We start from the raw sequence: 19,645 nt of genomic DNA, 5'->3' as shown, positions 1-19,645 counted from the left end.
ATACCTATACCCCCTCCAATGCCCCCCCCCCTCTGGGGAACAAAATCTTCCCCACACTAGGAACCGATCTTGGGTCTGGCCATACCCACATGGGGAGACAAATAAATAGAAACATTAAAAAATCCCCTATTTTAAATACACCCCTCTTTCTAAACAAACACAATATAAGGAATACCCGAAAAGACTAAAACGAAAAATCACAATACTAAAATCCAAGAATCCAAAAAATAAATATCAAAATAGAATGAAAGCACCCCTACCCTTATTTCAGAAGAGCTAGTCCCCCCCCCTCTCCCCACACATACACATTAGTAACGACTTCGGATCACAGCCGCCTTCCTAAGGAAGCAAATAACCCCAAAATACTATAAAACAATATACACATTCCCAAACCAATAAAAGCAAACACACACGCGTGCACACACACACACACACACACACACACACACACACACACACACACACACACACACACACACACACACACACACACACAACCTACCCCACCCTAAAGGAAAAGAAAAAAACATTAGGAGAAAATGAGATAGCGACTACAGCCAGGTCAACGGTCTCCCTCACAAGCCCAATAAAAGAGCAATAAAAATTGAGCATGCCAATGAATAATAAACACTTACAAGCCTCCACCCCTTGGAAAAACTTCAAATTAACTACGAAAATCGCCATTTTTACACCTCCAACACATTTGAAAATAATTTCTGACGAGGCCGCATCACAGAACATCTGAAACACGTGTAAAAACGATTTCAATGACTTAAAAACATTATTACAATGATCCAGACATAATTCTCAATGAAAATCAAGACACGGAATAATAAAATAATGTTAAAAAATACACATTGTTGGTGACTACTCCCTTATTTACATATACATCTTTCTTTCGTTGGAATTTCTTTACCCATTTTATATAAATATATATAAATATATGTATATATATATATATATATATATATATATATATATATATATATTCAGCTTTTGGTGAGAAGATTCCACCTAGCTTATCATCTACATCTGTTTATCCATCTCTAGGTGTATATGTACGTACATCTATAAACGCGTGTGTGTACAAGTACGTGTAGAAGCATATGTGCATGTATGTTTACATATGTGAGTGTGTTCGTGGGTGTCCAATTCCAAGTTTTCTGAAAGACTTAGTTTTGAATAGAGGCCACACAATTTGCTGACCATTCCAAGTCAAAAATTTTGGGAAGGTCATATTCATATAGATCTTAACCTTATTGGCTACACCCGTTCCCCTCCTGCTGCTTACCCTGCCTACCCTACACTCATGTTTCCATCATTTACACTGAGGAAGGCCGAAGGATCAGTCGAAAGTATGTGCTTTTGAAAGAAACATTTTTTTTTTCTTTTCAAAAGACTTTTTGTATTCTTACACGTCAATACATAGGAAATAAATACAGAAAAGATATAAACATTTATATATTTTTTCATATTGATATTTCATATATATATATATATATATATATATGTGTGTGTGTGTGTACATTCACTTCTTTTTAATACTAACATCATACATAAAAAAAAAACTTAAAAACTTTACTGCATATCTACATTAATCTGACTTATTTACAAAAGAAAAACAAAAATGCATTTTGGTGAATTTAATTTTGTAATTAAATTATTGATTTTAAATACCACCCAAACTGATTTTTGAGCTCTTAAAAAAAATAAAAATAATTATTGAATTGTAAGCCATGTTTAGTTTCTGAAGAGTTTCCGATGGGTAGTTATTCTGTACAAGTCCTGGAGATGACAAATTCCCAGTGGACAGCTGTTCTGTACAGGTTCCAGACTTCATAATTTTATAGCCAAAGAGCAAAAGATTCTTCCCGTCTTGACACAAAAAAAAACACACATATGCTTGGATGCTAAAAAAGGTTTAATTTTTCTGGAGCAATTCTGGTTTCTGATTGGTTGATAGCAGAACGTGAATTAATTTGATTCGTTGGTTCCCAGCAGAGAATTTATAAATAGAAGCTCCCAACTCTGAGGGACCATACCCCCCCCCCCATCCGTCGTGGTGGGAGATGTGTCTCCTAGTGGCTTTGGCTGCAGGGAGACAGGGTAGAGTACGCGTCAAGAATTTGTTCTTGACACTCAGCCCGACAGGTGAGGGGCCAGAAACCAGTCCAGCACCTGTCAGACTGAGATACACCGCTTGGGTATTACCTAGGAGGTCCACACTCCCAGGCCTTGCCACTGGGCTTTCCGGTGGGGCAAGTTTATTGCTTGTCGCCTGAGGCGCCCCTACCGGGGAATTTTATGGCTCAAAGTCACCCCAAGTGACCAGAGTCAACTTACAGTAGGGAATTTGTAAAAAAATTGGTTTTACTGCTTTATTGCATTTCTGATTTAAAAAAAAAAAATCCATTAATCTCTCTCTCTCTCTCTCTCTCTCTCTCTCTCTCTCTCTCTCTCTATGTATATATATATATATATATATATATATATATATATATATATATATATATATATATATATGGAAAGGGCGAAATGTGTATGTTTGTATGTCTTGCAAAAACTTTCCATACATGCGACGGATCCTCACAAGATCAATATTGTTTTCAAGCTTGATCCTTCGGACGACAAATATAAAAAAATTGGCCAAACACATTCATTCCTTCACCCTCAACTGGGCAGTTTTGTACAAGCAGGGGTCGCTTTTTTCACTGACATTTTAGCAAGCCATTGTCACGGTTGGGTTGAATACCCTTAATTTCAACGCTCTCGACTTCCTGCTGCATGATGGAGACATCAGCTAAGACGTTAGGTTTTCTTTTTCTCTTTCACATTCTGGGCTCGAACCTGTCTGTCTACTACCACATTTTTTTAACACCTCTCTCCATCTGGGCTGCCTACTGTTGTTTTGATCCCTCCCTTCCTCTACTACCACTTTTTTTTACCCTCACCCCCTGGGGTTCCTTACTACACCACTTACACACACCTGGGCAATGCCGAGTAACCTTACTAGTCTATATATATAAAAGGCAAAATGTGTGTGACCATTTCGTGTATGTCTTCAAAAGGCTTTTCTCGCACACGGTTCCGGGGTCGTTACGATCGCTTACAACTGTTTATATGGGTCCTAAATAATAATATGTATGATTTGGGAAAGCGCGTCGCATCTAGATTTATTTACGTCGACTTTTACAAAATTATTGCTATTTTGGCTTCTCGCGTGTTGATGAGGCTTTTTTGTATAAAAAGTGAAACTAATTCAAAGTTAACAAGTCCTCGACATTACGCCGGAAAATATCCAGAAGCAATCAGCTTTGATCAATGTTGTACATCAGACAATTGCTATTCAATCTGGACAATTGGAAGCTGGTTTCCCTCTCTCCAACATCTGTTGGGGAAAAAAACAGTCAAATTTGCGTAAACAACTGCGTGACTTCTATTTGACCTTCTTAATTAGGTCAAATGGAAGCAGCAGAGTTAACTTTTATTGCGCATGCCTGTTTTTATAGTTCAATAAATAAATTCAAACCTGTGTATGTTGTATGTATGTCACGGTGGCCTAATTGGTAACGTCGCCCGTTTTTTTTTTTTTTTTCACACATTAATTTCCAACTCAAGGGTACGTGTTCAATTCTCATACTCACCTACCAAAACATTTTTATTTTATTATTTAAACCCCCACCCCCGGAGTTTTGATTTACCTCAAGCCACCCGGGCATCGCCGGGTACCCCCCGCTAGTCTATATATATAAAAGCGAAAATGTATGTTCACCTTTTGTGTATGTCCAAGAAAGGCTTTTTTCAGAGAAGCGGTCGGTCGGTTCACAACTTCTTAAAACTTTTTATATCACATATAAATCGTAATATCTCGGATATAACAACGGAGCTCGCCTGTCTATTTAATTTGCTCGACTTTGGGAAGATAAATATTCAGCAGTTTTCGCTCGCCGCATGCAGGTTAGGCCTTTTTCTATAATCTTTCCCCCTACCACCAACGTCTTGGGGAAAAAAAAGCATTCCGGCACTAAATGAAATGCTACTCCTCAGTCAAAAGTTGACCTCATTAAGTCATTAAAACGTGCACCTGCCAAATCCAAGTAATTAAATAAATTCAAACGTCTTTCCGTTAGCATCTCGCGGTGGCCCAATGGTTAAAACCGTCGCACTCTTTTTTTTTTCGCACTAATTTACAACTTTGCCTGAAGGGTTCGAGTTCGATCCTCATACTTACTTACCAAAACATCTTTTTTTATTTTACCCCCTCGGAGTTTTGATTTACCCAAAACCACACACACCTACAAACACCCGGGCAACGCCGGGTACCCCTAGCTAGTTTATAAATGTATTTGTATGTCTGGCAAAATTTTTTGACACATGTGACGAATGCTGACAAGATCGATATTGTTTTGAAGTTCGACCCTTCGAACGACAAATATTAAAAAATTGGCTAAAAACATTAATACCTTCACCCTCAACTGGCCAGTTTTGTGCAAAGAGGGGGGCACTTTTTTGTTGACACTTTTGCAAGTCATCGTCTCCCTCCGATTGACTACTTTTAATTTCAACGCTCGCGACTTCGGGTTGTGCGATAGACGCATCAGCTAGGACATTTTTTTTTCACCTCCTTCGCGTTACGGGTCCAAGCTTGCTTGCCTTTTTTTTTTTAACACCTCCCTCCACTCGAGCTGCCTAATGTTGTTTTGATCCCCGTCCCGCTACTACCACTTTTTTTTAACCCCAGGTTCCTTACTACACCATCTCTCCATACCCGGGCAACTCCGGGTACCCCCGCTAGTGGTAAATAAAAAATAATAATTTGTAACTAATGTGGAGGTGAGAAACATTTATGCGGACAATTGATTTTTTAAAAGTTATGTGCAATTACACGTCAGCACTCAAAAAATACTTGAAGAGAAAAATGTGAAAAAAAAAAAAACGCTCAGAGGACGGAAATAACAAAGAAATAATTTAAAATATCCTCGTGTTTTTGTTTTCTATCTGTTTTGGTCAAATGTTGATACTGCATAAATAGTAAATACATTATGGAAATCTATTGAAATCTAAAAAAAGAAAAGATTCAGTTCTGAATTAGTAAACAAACAAAAAAATTATATTTATTATTATTTAAATAGTAGCTGTCTGTTATGTCCAACTGAAAGTCCAAAACTACTAACCAAAGACCCATAAAGTTTATAAGTTGATCTTGTATAAAGAGGAAATACATTGTAGAAAACTTTAAGATTCTGTTCTGAATTTGTAAACAAAAAAATTGTATTTTTTATATACTAGTGGGGAGAGAGGCGCCCACCTTTGCCCGGACATAAAATACGCTTGTCAGGATTTTATATATTATCGAATTGTGATTTCAAAAGTAAAAAAAAAAGTATTTGAGTGCCATCAGCTAGAATCGAAACCGAACGCAAAACTGTAACATTCAAAGTTAATGATGTTACCACTGTACAAACATAACATGCATATGAACTGATTAAAAATAAACTAAAATAGATGTACAAAATGTTTTTTTCAGTTTTGACCTATTTTTGACTCCTTAAAAATTATTTTACCTGGCTTGAGATCCATAAAAGAACAGTCTGTCAAAAATCCAATTATTTGAGGCCCCTTGCGCCGCTCTGCAACTTTTCATTACGGAGGAGATAGTTTGAAAATATGGAGACAGACAGACAGACAAACATATAGCCTTTTATATATTAGATTATTTAAAGAGCAGCTGTCTTTTATGTCCAACTGAAAGTCCAAAACTACTAGCGAAAGATCCATAAAGTTTGTATATTCTCACCTATCGTCACCCAGAATTGTAAAATAGTGCGTATGAGAGTGTGGGATGATAGTAACAGCAGTGAAGGATGGCTGACTTTTGAAGAAATTAGCAGCAGCAGTAGCCGAAGAAAGTGCGTAAGCAAATTGGGGAGCGTGCGCGAGAAGAAAAAGGAAAAAAGGAGAAAGAAATGTATCACGTGGTTGAGTTAAGTAAAGTGTGGGTCAAAGAGAATGGGTGTGTGAAGTCGAGGGCAAGAATGGGCTGGCTGTGGCCAACATGTGGTCTGAGGAAGACTAGATGGACATGTGGCAGAGAGAGACTTTTTAAGTGATGTCGAGACGGGAGAGCTATGGTAATAAAAACTTTTGTTAATAAAGAAAAAATGCCAACATGGATTTATTTATTTTTATTTGTTTGTCCATTTACAACGTTATGTTAATTAAAATTTAGAAAACAATTATTTATTCTTTGAACCTAAACTTGTGCATATTTTGTCAGAAAAGGTCGGTTTTTAGGCCATTAAATGTACTAATTCGAGGGAGGTAACTCTGATTTTTTAATCAAAGAATTACTTCCGGTATCCCAACCTATTCCTCGAGAAATCTACAAAAAAGGTGTTGTCTGTGTATATATATGAGTGTATGTGTGTGTGTGTGTGTGTGTGTGTGCATGTTCAGACAGAGGGATAGGCTGGGCAGAGGAGTAAAAGGAGTGAAGAAAGTAAGGGGAAAACAGGTGAAGGGGGAAGAAATGTACTAATCCGAGGGAGGTAACTCTGATTTTTTAATCAAAGAATTACTTCCGGTATCCCAACCTATTCCTCGAGAAATCTACAAAAAAGGTATTGTCTGTGTATATGTGTGTGTGTGTGTGTGTGCATGTTCAGACAGAGGGATAGGCTGGGCAGAGGAGTAAAAGGAGTAAAGAAAGTAAGAGGAAAACAGGTGAAGGAGGAAGAAAGCAAGATACAAAGAAAGAGGAAAAAGGATAGAAGTTTTAATAGTAATATGTTACACTTTTGCTTCGGGCAATGCCAGATAGTTCTGCTAGTCTATATATCTATAAAAGCGAGAATATGTGTGTGTGAGCGAGAGGACACTTCTCAACCTATATAATCAACATATTTTTGCTTTACAGACTTGAAATTTGGTAAATAGGGTATTCAAAAATGTGGAAAACTTTAATCAATTTTCATCCAGAAAAAAGTGTTGCTAAGTGGTTATTGGATTTTTATCTTTTTGTCAACTGTTTCACGACTGTGCATACGCGAATCATCATTCACATTGTATTAAGAATAAATAGGATTGAAAACACTTTTTAATTAATGTGTCAAGATGGCCTAATGGTTATTGTACTTGACTCACGGTTTTGGTTTTGCTCTCAGCTCGAGTATATATTTTTTTACTTACAAGAAGTGAACTGTTTAAAAGAAACATAATACTTGACAACACATGTCTCAGTTTTTTCCGTTTTTTCTTTTTTGTTTGTTTACTTCATGTTTTTTTTTTAAAAGGAATTTTACATTACGTTTAATACCGGGTAACGCCGGGTACATCTTAAAGTGTTATATAAAGCCATAAATATTTCTGTACTTATATTTTTATTTTTCAGAACTGTTCTTCATGACTAATGAAGCCTCTTTTATCTCTAAATATGCAGCCATCATTATAAGTAAATATTAGAAGGAAAATTATTTTACCTAGTATTATGGTATACAATTAATTTAAGGAAATAAAAAAGGCTAATGTCTATGAAAAAATATAATTGTTTAGCTGAAGTTAGGCACAAGCAGAGGAATGTAAAAATTAAACCACACTTACATTGAAGGGACAAAAGTCACTAATCTAATATATTAAAGGCTACATGTCTGTCTGGCTGTCTGCCTCTCACTATGTTTTCAAACCCTATCTCCTCTGAAACTAAAAGTCGCAGAGCGGTGCTAGGGTCCTCAAATGATTGGATTTTTTTATGGACTGCTCTTTTATGGGGTTTTCGATGGTTAAAATTGTTAAACATTTTGTATATTCATCTTAGTTTATTTTTCATTTTTCATTTTTAATCAGTTCATATGTGTGTCATGTTGGTACAGTGGTAACGTCACCAGCTTTGAATGCTACAGTTTTGCTTTTGGTTTAGATTCTAGCTGATGGTACCCAAATACTTTATTTTTTTTTACTTATGAAATCACGACTATATAATAATAGATACGAAATCTGGAAAAATTAAAATATATTTAAGCATATTTTACAACTGGGCAAAGCCGGGCACTTCCCTCTAGTTAATAGTAATTTAAATTTCCATTCATCGGAGCACATTCCATCAAAGTACTTGTAAAACAACTTCTTTGAGAACAACTTGTGGTGTTCTCTGGAGTCTGAGTGACAACAAGTCTCCCCAGATTTCCAGTACTCTCCACCTCTTTTAATAACCTTTGCAAAATAATTTGCGTTATCGAAACAGCCGCTTACCATTGGTTTCTTGCTGACAGCGACCATTGGTCTTCTCTGGAATTTGGGTGAAGCCTCCCCAAGGTCCCAGTCTTTTTTGCACATCTCCAGCAGAGGTCTGGTAGTGCTTTCTCTCTTCGGTCTTCCCCTCCTCCTTGATCATCATTATTTGGTTTTGTGCCTCTTTATGGTGACACTCACAGAAAGAAAAAAAAAGTGGGTGCTGTTTTTTCATTTATATAGTTTTAGTTTTGATGATTTCATGTGATGTTACTTTGTGTTTTGCATCTGTAGCCATAGGAGTAGTCACACAGGCCATCATCAAAGATTTCTTTTTGAGAACAGCTTGTGGTATTCTCTGGAGTCTGAGTGACCACAAGTCACCCCAGATTTCCAGTACTCTCCACCTCTTTTGATAACCATTGCAGATGGATTTGTGTTATCATAGCAGCCGCTAACCATTGATTTCCCGTTGGCGGCGACCATTAGTCTTCACTGGAATTTGGGTGGAAACATACCTCCCCAAGGTCCCAGTCCTCTTTGCACTCGGCCAGCTGGGGGTCTGGCTAGTGCTTTCTCTCCTTGGTCTTTCTATCCTCCTTGACCATCCACGCTTTGGTCTCACACACACACACACACACAAAGGTTCCAGTTTTCGTGATTCCATGTGATGCTCCTCTTTGTTTTACATCTGTAGCATTTTCTGCATGTCCAGTTTGTGTCTGTAGTTCATGTGTGTTAGTTTCCGTATTCAAGGGGTTTCCTTAATATTTCAGCAGTTTTTATTACTGTTACCAGCCATTCCTCTGATTCCGATCTCTCCCATTTGGTTTTCAAAGATTTTAGTATTGTTCCTGGCGCTCCTACTATTAGTGGTGTTAATTATCTTCCATATTCCTTTGAGTTCTCTGACAAGTTCAGTTTATTTGCTCCGCTTCTCCGTCTTCACTCTGTTGTCTGCTGGGACAACAAAATTATTTTTATTATTTACTATAGGGTAGTAATTTAATATTTCCAACAGATGACGATGATTGTAACGAAGGTTATGCATAATTTTGGACTTGATAAGATGAATATTGAGGAAAATAAGATATTTGCGGGTACTTATGCAAAGAAAGTCGTGTGCTAAAATAATGTCATTATTTAGAAACCCATTCTTAACATGAGGAGAGAAGGGTGTTTTGTAATTACTCTGTACTGTCACCTCACACTTTAATAAAAAGATATAAAATTTAACTTGAAAATACTATAAACAGGACAGCGCGGTAACTTCTCTGCATAAGCACTAGTTTGGCTATAAGTGCGTTCATTTGATGCATATATATATATAATTTGATGTATGTATATATATATATATATATATAATGTGATATATATATATATATAATGTGATATATATATATATATAATGTGATATATATATATATATAATTTTATATATATATATGTATAATTTGATATATATATATAATTTGATATATATATATAATTGTATATATATATATAATTTTATATATATATATATATATATATATATATATATATATATATAATGTGCATGACCAACATTTTTTTATTCTTTTCTTTTTTATTTTTGCAGCCTCATCATTTGAAATGGAGAACGGTTTTCCGATTCAGATGATCAAAGAAGAATATATTACAAACGATGACCCGTTATTTTGTTCGAGCTTAGCAGATGATAACTCTCAGAATTTTGAACTTGAAAACAATTTGCCTCAATCTCGTTACCATCCAAAGAAGAAGCACCATGATATTTCCGAAAGGACCGATCCTTTTATGTCTGCTGTTCAGCTTTTGATCAATGAGGAGTCGATTAAAACTGAAGAATCTGAAGTCACCGCAAACAAAGTCCGTGGATATGATAAGGAATCTTCCAAAAAGAGCAAATCATTTGATTCCAGTTTACTAAACCTCAATTCCTGTAATTCTGTGTCTGGGAACGGAATTTTCCAAAAGAAAAATAATAATCATGGAAATATTCTCGGAACAAACAACCCTTTCATGTCTGCCCGGCAGGTTGATCTTCAACCATTGAACGATAAACAGCTTGTAAAAATTGAAGTGTGTGACGAACCACGCAGCTCAGAAAATGAAAGCAAGGATAAGAATCTGGCACAAGATGATGACAAGTCATCCAATCCAATTCCAAAGTTAGCGGCTCAGAATATCGATCACCAAAAGGATGAATCCAGGGCTTCAAAGATAAAACCAGTTTTTGGACGGCCTAATAAAAAAAGTGACCACACTTCTAAAATATCAAAACCATCGAAAGTGGACGTACCAGACATAACGTCCCAGAGCAAGAAAAAGAAAAAAAGTGATTCATCTTTTAAGACAGATGTAAATGATTCTAGATCCGTACAGGATTCTGACGAGTGTATGGTCATTGATAAGCGTAGCGTAGATATTAGCACTGAAGTCGGTCCGAAAATTTCATTGGAAAATAAAAATGAAGATGGCAAACATACTGTTCCAAAGTTTTCGTCTAAGAAGCCAAAGATAAATTCAAAATGTCCGCCTTTGAAAACAACGGATGCACCCAGCGTCTTGGAAGTCACCAAAGACTCAGGAAACGAGAAACTTAAGGAAAAACAAAGCTTAACTGAGATCTCTTCTACTGTTTTGAATTCAGAAAATCACCTGAAAAGCCATTCTTTTGAAGATAAAGAAACTCTGGTGAAAAAACCTAAAAAGAAGAAATTGAAGAATCTTGCAGAAAAATCTGACACTTGTTCAATGGCAGCAGACGACGAAGAAGCGTGTAGCATTCCGAAAAAGAAACGTAAGAAATCAGCAAAGAACTCTTTGCTTGATAACAGGGATGAAGTTGAAAATAATGGTCCGGTCATAACCATTGGCGATAATTCCAACCAAAATCAAGAGAATCTTAAATCTGCGTCTGAAACTCTGGTATGCATCGACAAGCCTGAACAGAAAAAGAAGACAAAGAAAAATAAGTCCAAGCATGAAGTTGAAAATAATGGTCCAGTCATAACCATTGTTGATGATTCCGACCTAAATCAGGAGAATCTTAAATCTACACCAGAATCTCTGGTAAGCACCGACAAGCACGAACAGAAGAAAAAGACAAAAAAAAATAAATCCAAAGTTGAGATTCCTGCAGAAGGATGCAACCCCACTGAAAAACCTGCTAAAAAACACAAAAAAAGAAAACTTTCTAAAGAAAATTCCGATGAAAATGTGATGGTTCAAATGATGCCCCCAGAAATTGTTCCGTCCCTTGAGAAATACGAAGATGAGGAAGTGATTAATATATCCGACGAAAGCAAAGGCAGCGAGGAATTAAAATCGGAGGGGTCAGTGGATAGTAAATCTCCTGAAAAATCAGGGAAGCAAAAAGAGTTTTCTGTTGAAAAGGAGAATGATGAAACGAAAAAGAAAGAATCGAAAAAAACTCAAAAAAGACATAAAGAGAAAAGTGAAAAGAAATGTGAGTAGAAATTATTTTTTATTCATTTTTGGGGTCCCCCGATTTATCGGAGAAGGACTTATGTTTTTAGTGGCGTCCCTGTGTCCGTTATTGGACTGAAAAATACTATATAAAAATTGTTTGCTTTGTAGTAAAAAAAAAATAAATAAAATGAAATATTTGACTTTCTCCGATAGAAATTAAAGGTTCCAAAACTAGTTCACATACTATATTTTGTTAGATTAAAATTCTCCCAATGCACAATTATAATAATTATTATCCAAATGGAGAATTGTTCTTTCTCTTTAGAACATACGTGGACAATCGGTAACACATATTGGTAGCCATGGGCAATTGGTAGTCATATTTTTAGCCTGTTAGTGTGACCACGTGGTTGAATACCAGAAGCTGTCTATACCTACAAGTTAATCAGGAAGTGATGTTACGCTATCATATGCATCGGCGTTCTTTACTCTCGAAAGCCACGGTTTGATCCATCTATTAGATTTTCCTGAAACTTGGCCAAAATGTGGAGGCCATTGTTCTTAATATAAATTCAGTATGGGTGACCCTGGCAAAATTCTGGTTCGCCTCCTTCTGGGACTTTTAGGGCTAAAAAAAAAAAAAAACATGCCATTTTGGAGCTGTTTTTTCATACAAGGACCCAAGTTTGCCCAGCGGAGCAAACTTGAGTCCTTGTACCGAAAAAATATCCAGTAAATAAAACATTGTTTAGTAAATCGTTATTTTATTTATTTATTTTCTTTTTTTTTTTTTTTTTTGCATTTCCATACACCCAACATGGATATAAATATCACTAAAACATCCGCTGCGTCATAAACTTCATTTCGGTACCTTACTTGCCTGGGTGGGTTGCCTGTTGGCTGAGATAAACCGAGTCACACACACACACACACACACACACACACACACACACACACACACACACACACACACACACACACCCTTAGACAGTAAATCGCACTTACTAAGAGAGATAATAACTTCCGGTGAATACTGGAAAAATATCCAGTAAATAAAACGTTGTTTAGTAAATCGTTATTTTTTTGCATTTCCATACACCAAACATGGATATAAATATCACTAAAACATCCGCTGGGTCATAAGCTTCATTTTGGTACCTTACTTGCCTGTGTGGGTTGCCTGTAGGCTGAGATAAACCATGTCACACACTCACACACACACGCAGACAGACAGACATTAGGAAAATTTATAATAAGAAAGATTACTCAGAAACTTGATATATATGTCTATATAGTGGTTTTCCATCATGCTGAATTCAAATATACATGTCTTAAGGTGTGAAACTTCACCATTTGGCCATTTTCACTGGGATTCGGCGTGTCCAGGAGCTCAAAAGGGGTCATAAATGCCCCCAAATTGTAAAAAATGAGACTTTTTACCACATAACTTTTGCCGCATCCATTAGATTTTTCTGAAACTTGGCAAAAATATGAAGGCAACGTTGGCCCTTCACACTTCTCACATTCATAATTTCTTCACTATTTTTTGTGGCGTCATCTCACATGCTGCACCAGAGGTGGACCACATAACTGTGTGTATTGAGCTCTATCAAGTGCGCCACTGATAGAGATGTTGAATCTCTACGGTTCCAGATGAGCATTGTCTGAAGATAGCGGTTTCAATCCTACCCAAAGCCGGCCAGAGGCTTACTTGGCCAAAAACGTGGTGAGATGACAATAACTATAGATGTCAGTGATTGCTGAGAACGCAGTAAGGAGATTCAGAGTTCCTATCCCGTCGTGGTTACCACCTGACGAAGGCCAGAGGAATAGTTGGCCGAAACGTCACGAAACAACAACTAATAAATTAATATGAAGAAATTCTTGTTAAAATATTATATTGAAGTATCAAACAATATTCAAATACTAACGGGGGTACCCGGCATTGCCTGGGTGTTTGTAGGTATGTGTGGTGTTAAATAAAAAAGAACTCGGGGGGGGGGGGGATCGAACCTGAAGCCCTGAGGCGAAGTTTGAAAATAAAATCGACCAGCCAAAATGAGTTAGTGAAAGATGTTTGAATTTATTTAAGAACGAAATTGACAGGTGCGTGGCCGGAAGTCGTCGAGCGTTACGATGACAACAACGACGACGTAGGTTTGTTTGTTATAAGCGAAGTAAAAAAAGAAAACAATGTTAGCACTTAAGCGGGGAAAAAAAACACAAAAAAGACAAACGTAATGCAAACGAACAATGAAAACAGAAAATGAACACGTGAAAAATGGCTTAAATAAGCCTGTTTCGATATTAAAATTTAAAAAATCGGTGGGTACCCGGGTGTTTTTGGGTGTCGCTAATAATAAGCGAAGTAAAAAAAAAAAAAAAAGCAGAAAAACGAAACACTGGTTCAATATTTAAATTTAAAAAATCGAAAAAAAACAAAACATCTCGCACCACGATTTGAACCCAAAACGTTTAGATAATGAACCAAGGCCTTAACCAACTGAGCTAAGGCGACGTTCACAAAATTTGTTTGGTTTTTCAACTATTTAAAGTAAATCAGGTCACGACGTCATCTGACGCATGTGTAGAATCGGTCATTGTCACGAGAGGAACGTTTTTGTTGACCCCCCCCCCCTGTCGAAGATTGTCAATTTCGGGGTGAAAAAGTTAACGTTTTTGGCCAATTTTTCGATATTTTTCGAGCAAAGGATGGAGCTTCGATGTGATACCGAATTTGTGAATTTTTGTCGCGTCTGTTGAAAGTTTTTAGCAGACATCCAAACATACATACATACATTTTCGCTTTTATATATATAGATTATATTGAAGTATCAAACAATATTAAAATATTATATTGAAGTATCAAACAATATTAAAATATTATATTGAAGTATCAAACAATATTAAAATATTATATTGAAGTATCAAACAATATTAAAATATTATATTGAAGTATCAAACACGTGCTCATGTATTGATTAAAAGCAGCAAAAATGCCACTCTTATGACAAAGTGTTTTTTTAGAAATGCAATCATAAATTTGTTAAGGGCGACACTTTTATCATTCTACCCTGTCATCATACCCACCCTCCTATATGGTTCTGAGGCATGAGTTTCGTATCATCATCACATCAAGCTGCTGAAGTCATTTCACATCAAACGACTATAGCAGATCCTCGGCTTTCATTTATGGCACAAGGTGCCCCATTCAGAGATTCGCAGAAGAGCTAGAGTTGCTCTTCAGGAATCAATCCTTATTTGTTGTGAGCTTCGATGGTTGGGCCACATCATTAGGATGCCCTCAAACAGACTATCTCAAAGAGTTCTCTTTGGTAAGCTCACTCACGGCTGACGAAATGTCGGCTGCCCGAAGAAACGCAACGTAGACTGCATCAAGTTCATCCTTAAACGCTGCAATATCCCCTTGAATCTTTTGGAAACTTCGGTGGCGGACAAAGACACTTAGCTCCACATGTGATAGCGGGATGGCTTTCATAAACAACGAGCATGAGCAAGCAGCTACGAAGCGTCACACACTGAGACACAGACGAGCGGCGGCCACTCATCATCTAAACCCAAATCCTGTCTTATGAGACTGTCGAATTCAACAAAAGGCCTGCTGTTATTTTCCTCTCACCCACCCTGCAGAATTTGAATACTATGACTGCAAAAACATGATCAAAACCTAATCACCTCCATGTCCGCATAAAAAAAAAAAACACAAAAAATAAATACAAAATAAAAACTGAGAATGAGATGAAGAACAAGGAATTAAGAAGGGAGAAGCAGATATCATAATTTTCATTTTAAATGTGCAGCGTTGTCCGGGAACCAAAACTCGTTGTATGCAGTTTCATCTGCAAAGAAGTGGTGGTGGATGATTCAGTAATGACCACACTTTTCGATACATACATAAAAAAACACAGCAAATAAATATAAAACAAAAACTGAGTCGATTTGATGACCAACTAGCGATAGACATTAAGCAGAGACAGGTTCAAAATGTTGTCTGCATTGCTTACCCATGCTGCCTACCCAATGCAAGTTATTGGAATCTGTTAATGTTTTTATCTTTTCAATAATTACACAGTGCCTTCAATAAGTTTCCAGACTTTTTTTTTGTACAGTCATTTAAAAGTGTCGCAGATGCTTGAAAATTCAGTATGTTATTGCTATACATCTTTTGAGAAAAATAAATATAAAACAAAAATTGAGAGTCGATTTGATGACCAATTAGCGGTTCAAAGTGACAATGTTGTCTCAGTCAGCTTTCTCCTTCATTCCTTCAACAGCAGCAACCTTCTCTTCACACACACACACACACGCCTGTGGAACTTTCTTCCAATTGCCTGCTGACTACAATCTGATTGTCTTCAAGTCCAACGTAAACAAGTTCCTGATGAACCGTCCCTCTAAGTAATCCAATTTACAAAATTCCCACTACTTATGTTTACTGCGCTATTAGCACATCGACTAATGTATGCCCATTAAACTTTATCCTTGTGTGACTTCCAGGCCTTGATAAGTGGTGATTCTTGTGTAAAACACACACACACACACACAAACACGACCACCAAGAAATAATGATGTGATAAGGAGGCCGGTTAATCTATTGAACATCTTTAGATGGTAAACCACAACACTAATAATTAATGTTGTGGTATCATCTCTAATTAGGTAGACAATAGACTCTTGCAATAAGTATGTAGTACTTTGACTGTAGAGTCAAGTAGCAAAAAAACTACACTGGCGGAATTGTATTACTGTACTATAACCTTTTTATTCTTCAAACACTTTTTTTTCTTATTTATTGTTTTTTTTTTTTTTTTTTTTTACATGTGGGTCACATCTTATCAAGGCCCGAAGGCCACTCAGGGATAAGGGTTATTGCGTGTACAGTAATCAATGAGATAGTATTGTAGTAATCATTAGTATTGGGGGTTTTGATAGAGTTTCTTACTTAAGGGGGCGGTTTGTCAGGAGTTTGTTTATGTTGGACTTGAAGACGTCCAAGTTGTAGTCAGGTGGGAAACAGGCAAGCGGCAGAGAGTTCCACTGGCATGCAGTTCTAAGAAAGAAGCTTTGCTCATGGAATCTACGTTTGGATTTAGGCACAGATAAAGAGTGGGGAAAATTATTGACAGTAGTTTCAGCCAGACGGGTGTTTCTCGTGAAAGATTGGCGAGGGGGGACAAGGTATTGGAGCTCAGACGAGCACCTGCCATGGAAATAATGATAAAGCAAAGACATCGAGGACATAACGATTTCATCTGTTATAATTTGTTAGAAAAGTTATATTTTATTATGGAATGTGGAATGGTTGACCCACTCAAACAAGACCGATGATGAGGGGAGATTCTGTCATGATTTCTCCATTGCTTATGACCTCACTCAGATTGTTCACGAACCCACCCACGGTGGACACATCAGCTAAGACATTCGATTTTTTGTCACCTTTTCCTCCTTTGCGTTACGGGTTCGAGCCTGCCTGCCTGGCTACTACCACTTTTTTTTTTTATTTAATACCTGTCTCCACCCAAACTGCCTACTGTTGTTTTGCCCCCCCCCCCTCGCTACTACCATTTTTTTTTAACACTTCTCTTCTTCCCCTTTCCCTCGGGGGTTCCTTACTACACCACCTCTATACACCTGGGCTACACTGGGTACCCCTGCTAGTCTATAATATAAAAGGCAAAATGTGTGTGTGTGTGTGTTTATGTGTGCCTTTGTGTTTCTTTGTGTTTGTGTGTGTGTTTGTTTGTTTGTGTCTGTGTTTGTATTTGTGTGTGTGTGTGTGTGTGTGTTTGTATGTCTGTCAAAAACTTTCGACAGACGCGTCAGACCGTGACAAAATCGGTATTGTTTTAAAGCTAGATGTCTCCAACAACAAATATAAAAAAATTAGCAAAAACATTAATTCTTTCACCATCAACTGGGCTGTTTTTTTACTAGTAAGGGTCACTTTTTTATAGACATTTTTGCAAGTCATCCAAATCTTGCGTCAATGACGTTGCATAAAAGATGTTATTTTGACTGCCCATGACGTCACAATCGTGGTGGGTGCATCAATAAGACCGTTTGCTTTTTTTCACATCTTTTTCCTTCTACTACTCCTAATTTTTTTTTTTTTTGCGCTCGAAATTTTGCTTTTTTTTTTTGCTCAACTAACACCCTTACATAGACCTCCAGACACCTAGACAACCCTGGGTACCCAGGCCAGTATAAAATAAGTTCAAAACAACATTATGACTTTTGGAAAATTTCTATTTACCTAAAAGTTGTAGACAATTTTTTTATCTTTAATATAAAAGCGAAAATATGTGTGTGTGTGTGTGTGTGTGTGTGTGTGTGTGTGCATTTTTTCTTATATCCGCTGGGGGGGGGTCACTCTTTCTTAGAACTTTTTATATACGCCCTAGATTATATGTCCGATTCACAAAACGAGGTCGTAAATATATTTTATTTGAGCGACTTTTACCCGCTAAAAATTCCCACTATTTTGCCTTCACGCCTGTTTGTTCGTGATTTTCGTATAAAAAAGCGAAACTAAAGGCAGCGACAACAGTTTTCCGGCTTCATGCCGGGGACGTCCAGAAAGCAATTAGCTTTGATCAGTTTGAAAAAAACCCCTCATATCAGACAATTATTATTCATTTGGACACTCCCCAAAGTTAAGTGCCTGATTTCATTCCCTATCGTGTGATGTTTGATCTCATTAAATTCACACACATGTCACTTCACTTTTTAATCGTTAAATTAAAACATATTTCAGTTCTTCCCCCGTCGTGGCCAAGCCTCAAGGCTTCGAGTTCAAGCCTACCTGTCTCCTAAAACTAAACACAGAGGCAACGCCGGACACCCCTGCTAGTAATTCTGAAAATATTAATCAACAGATCAAAAATGCACAAAATGTCTTAATTTATTTTTAAATAATTAGTCATCACTTATCAAGGGCCAAGGGTCACTCGAGGATAAGGGTTAATGAGTTTGTCATATTTTTTTCCTTTTAATAACACAATAGGTAATCAGTAATCTATATATATAAAAGCAAAAATGTGTGTATGTATGCATGTTCGCTTTTTGTGTATGTCTACAAAAGGCTTTTTTCGTCAGCCTTCTCGCTCGGCTCGCTTCTTCTTAAAACTTTTTATATCATGTCTACAAGATTATATCTACGACTTAAGAACGGGGGCGCATGTGTATTTAATTTGCTCGACTTTCACATGCTATTTTTTCCAGATATTTCGATCGCCTTGTGTTTCTTTCGCTTTTTAGTATAAAACAAGCGAAAACTGGCTTGCAGCCGCGTCATGTTTCAAGGTCAAACATCACGTGACTTAAGTTTCTCGCACTTGCCAATTTCATTTTATAAACGTTAAATTAAGATGTTTTTCATTCCTCTTCTCTTGTGACCGAGATGGTTAGGTCCCAGGGTTTTTTCCATTTTGTTTCCACCTCCATGTCAAAGGTTCGGGGTTCAAACCTACTTTCCTACTAAAACTTTTTTTTTCTTTTACACCTCCAAACACCCGGCCAACGTTTTTTTTTTAAACTGGGTTGTTTTGATCCCCCCACCCCAACACACACACCTACAAACTCCGGACCATGCTGGGTATCCCCTGCTAGTCATTTTTAAAACATAAAAACGTTTAAAAAAAATTTCTATTCTTTTTTTTTTTAAGTTGAATAATTTTCAGTTTGTTTAAGTTTTAAGTTTTTTTTATTAAAAAATTAAATTCACGGACAGTAAAATAACACAACCGTTGCAAAAACCGTGTACAGAAATCTTTCTAGACTGAGGCAGCATTAAAGAAATTTGCTTAAACTTTTATATAATTATCCAAAAAGTGCTCAATATCTTGAGAATAGCTTCTTCTTTTCATATCCCTTCTGTCGAAATATCTGGTGGGGAGGTTGTCAGGTACTTTTTCTTTTTTTGGGCGATTACATTTTTGTGTTTTGGTCTGTTTTTAAGTATGAT

The 19,645-nt window shown here is 36.8% G+C and overlaps 1 protein-coding gene across 3 annotated transcripts in view; it reads left to right on the top strand.

The window, feature by feature from the left end:
* Window positions 1-19,645, top strand: part of LOC145269116 (uncharacterized) — a 247,765-nt gene that overhangs the window by 145,644 nt on the left and 82,476 nt on the right. For all 3 annotated transcript variants that reach the window (XM_080124705.1, XM_080124708.1, XM_080124707.1), the window contains exon 2: window positions 9,827-11,698. In XM_080124705.1, the coding sequence (XP_079980831.1) occupies window positions 9,827-11,698 (1,872 nt within the window). The remainder of the gene's footprint in view (window positions 1-9,826; window positions 11,699-19,645) is intronic.

The sequence above is a fragment of the Euprymna scolopes genome, chromosome 45 (assembly GCF_053919585.1).
Source record: "Euprymna scolopes isolate OS-2025 chromosome 45, ASM5391958v1, whole genome shotgun sequence".
Lineage (NCBI taxonomy): Eukaryota > Metazoa > Mollusca > Cephalopoda > Sepiida > Sepiolidae > Euprymna > Euprymna scolopes.
The sequence above is the reverse complement of the archived record's forward strand: the minus strand, read 5'-3'. Positions and strand labels throughout refer to the sequence as shown.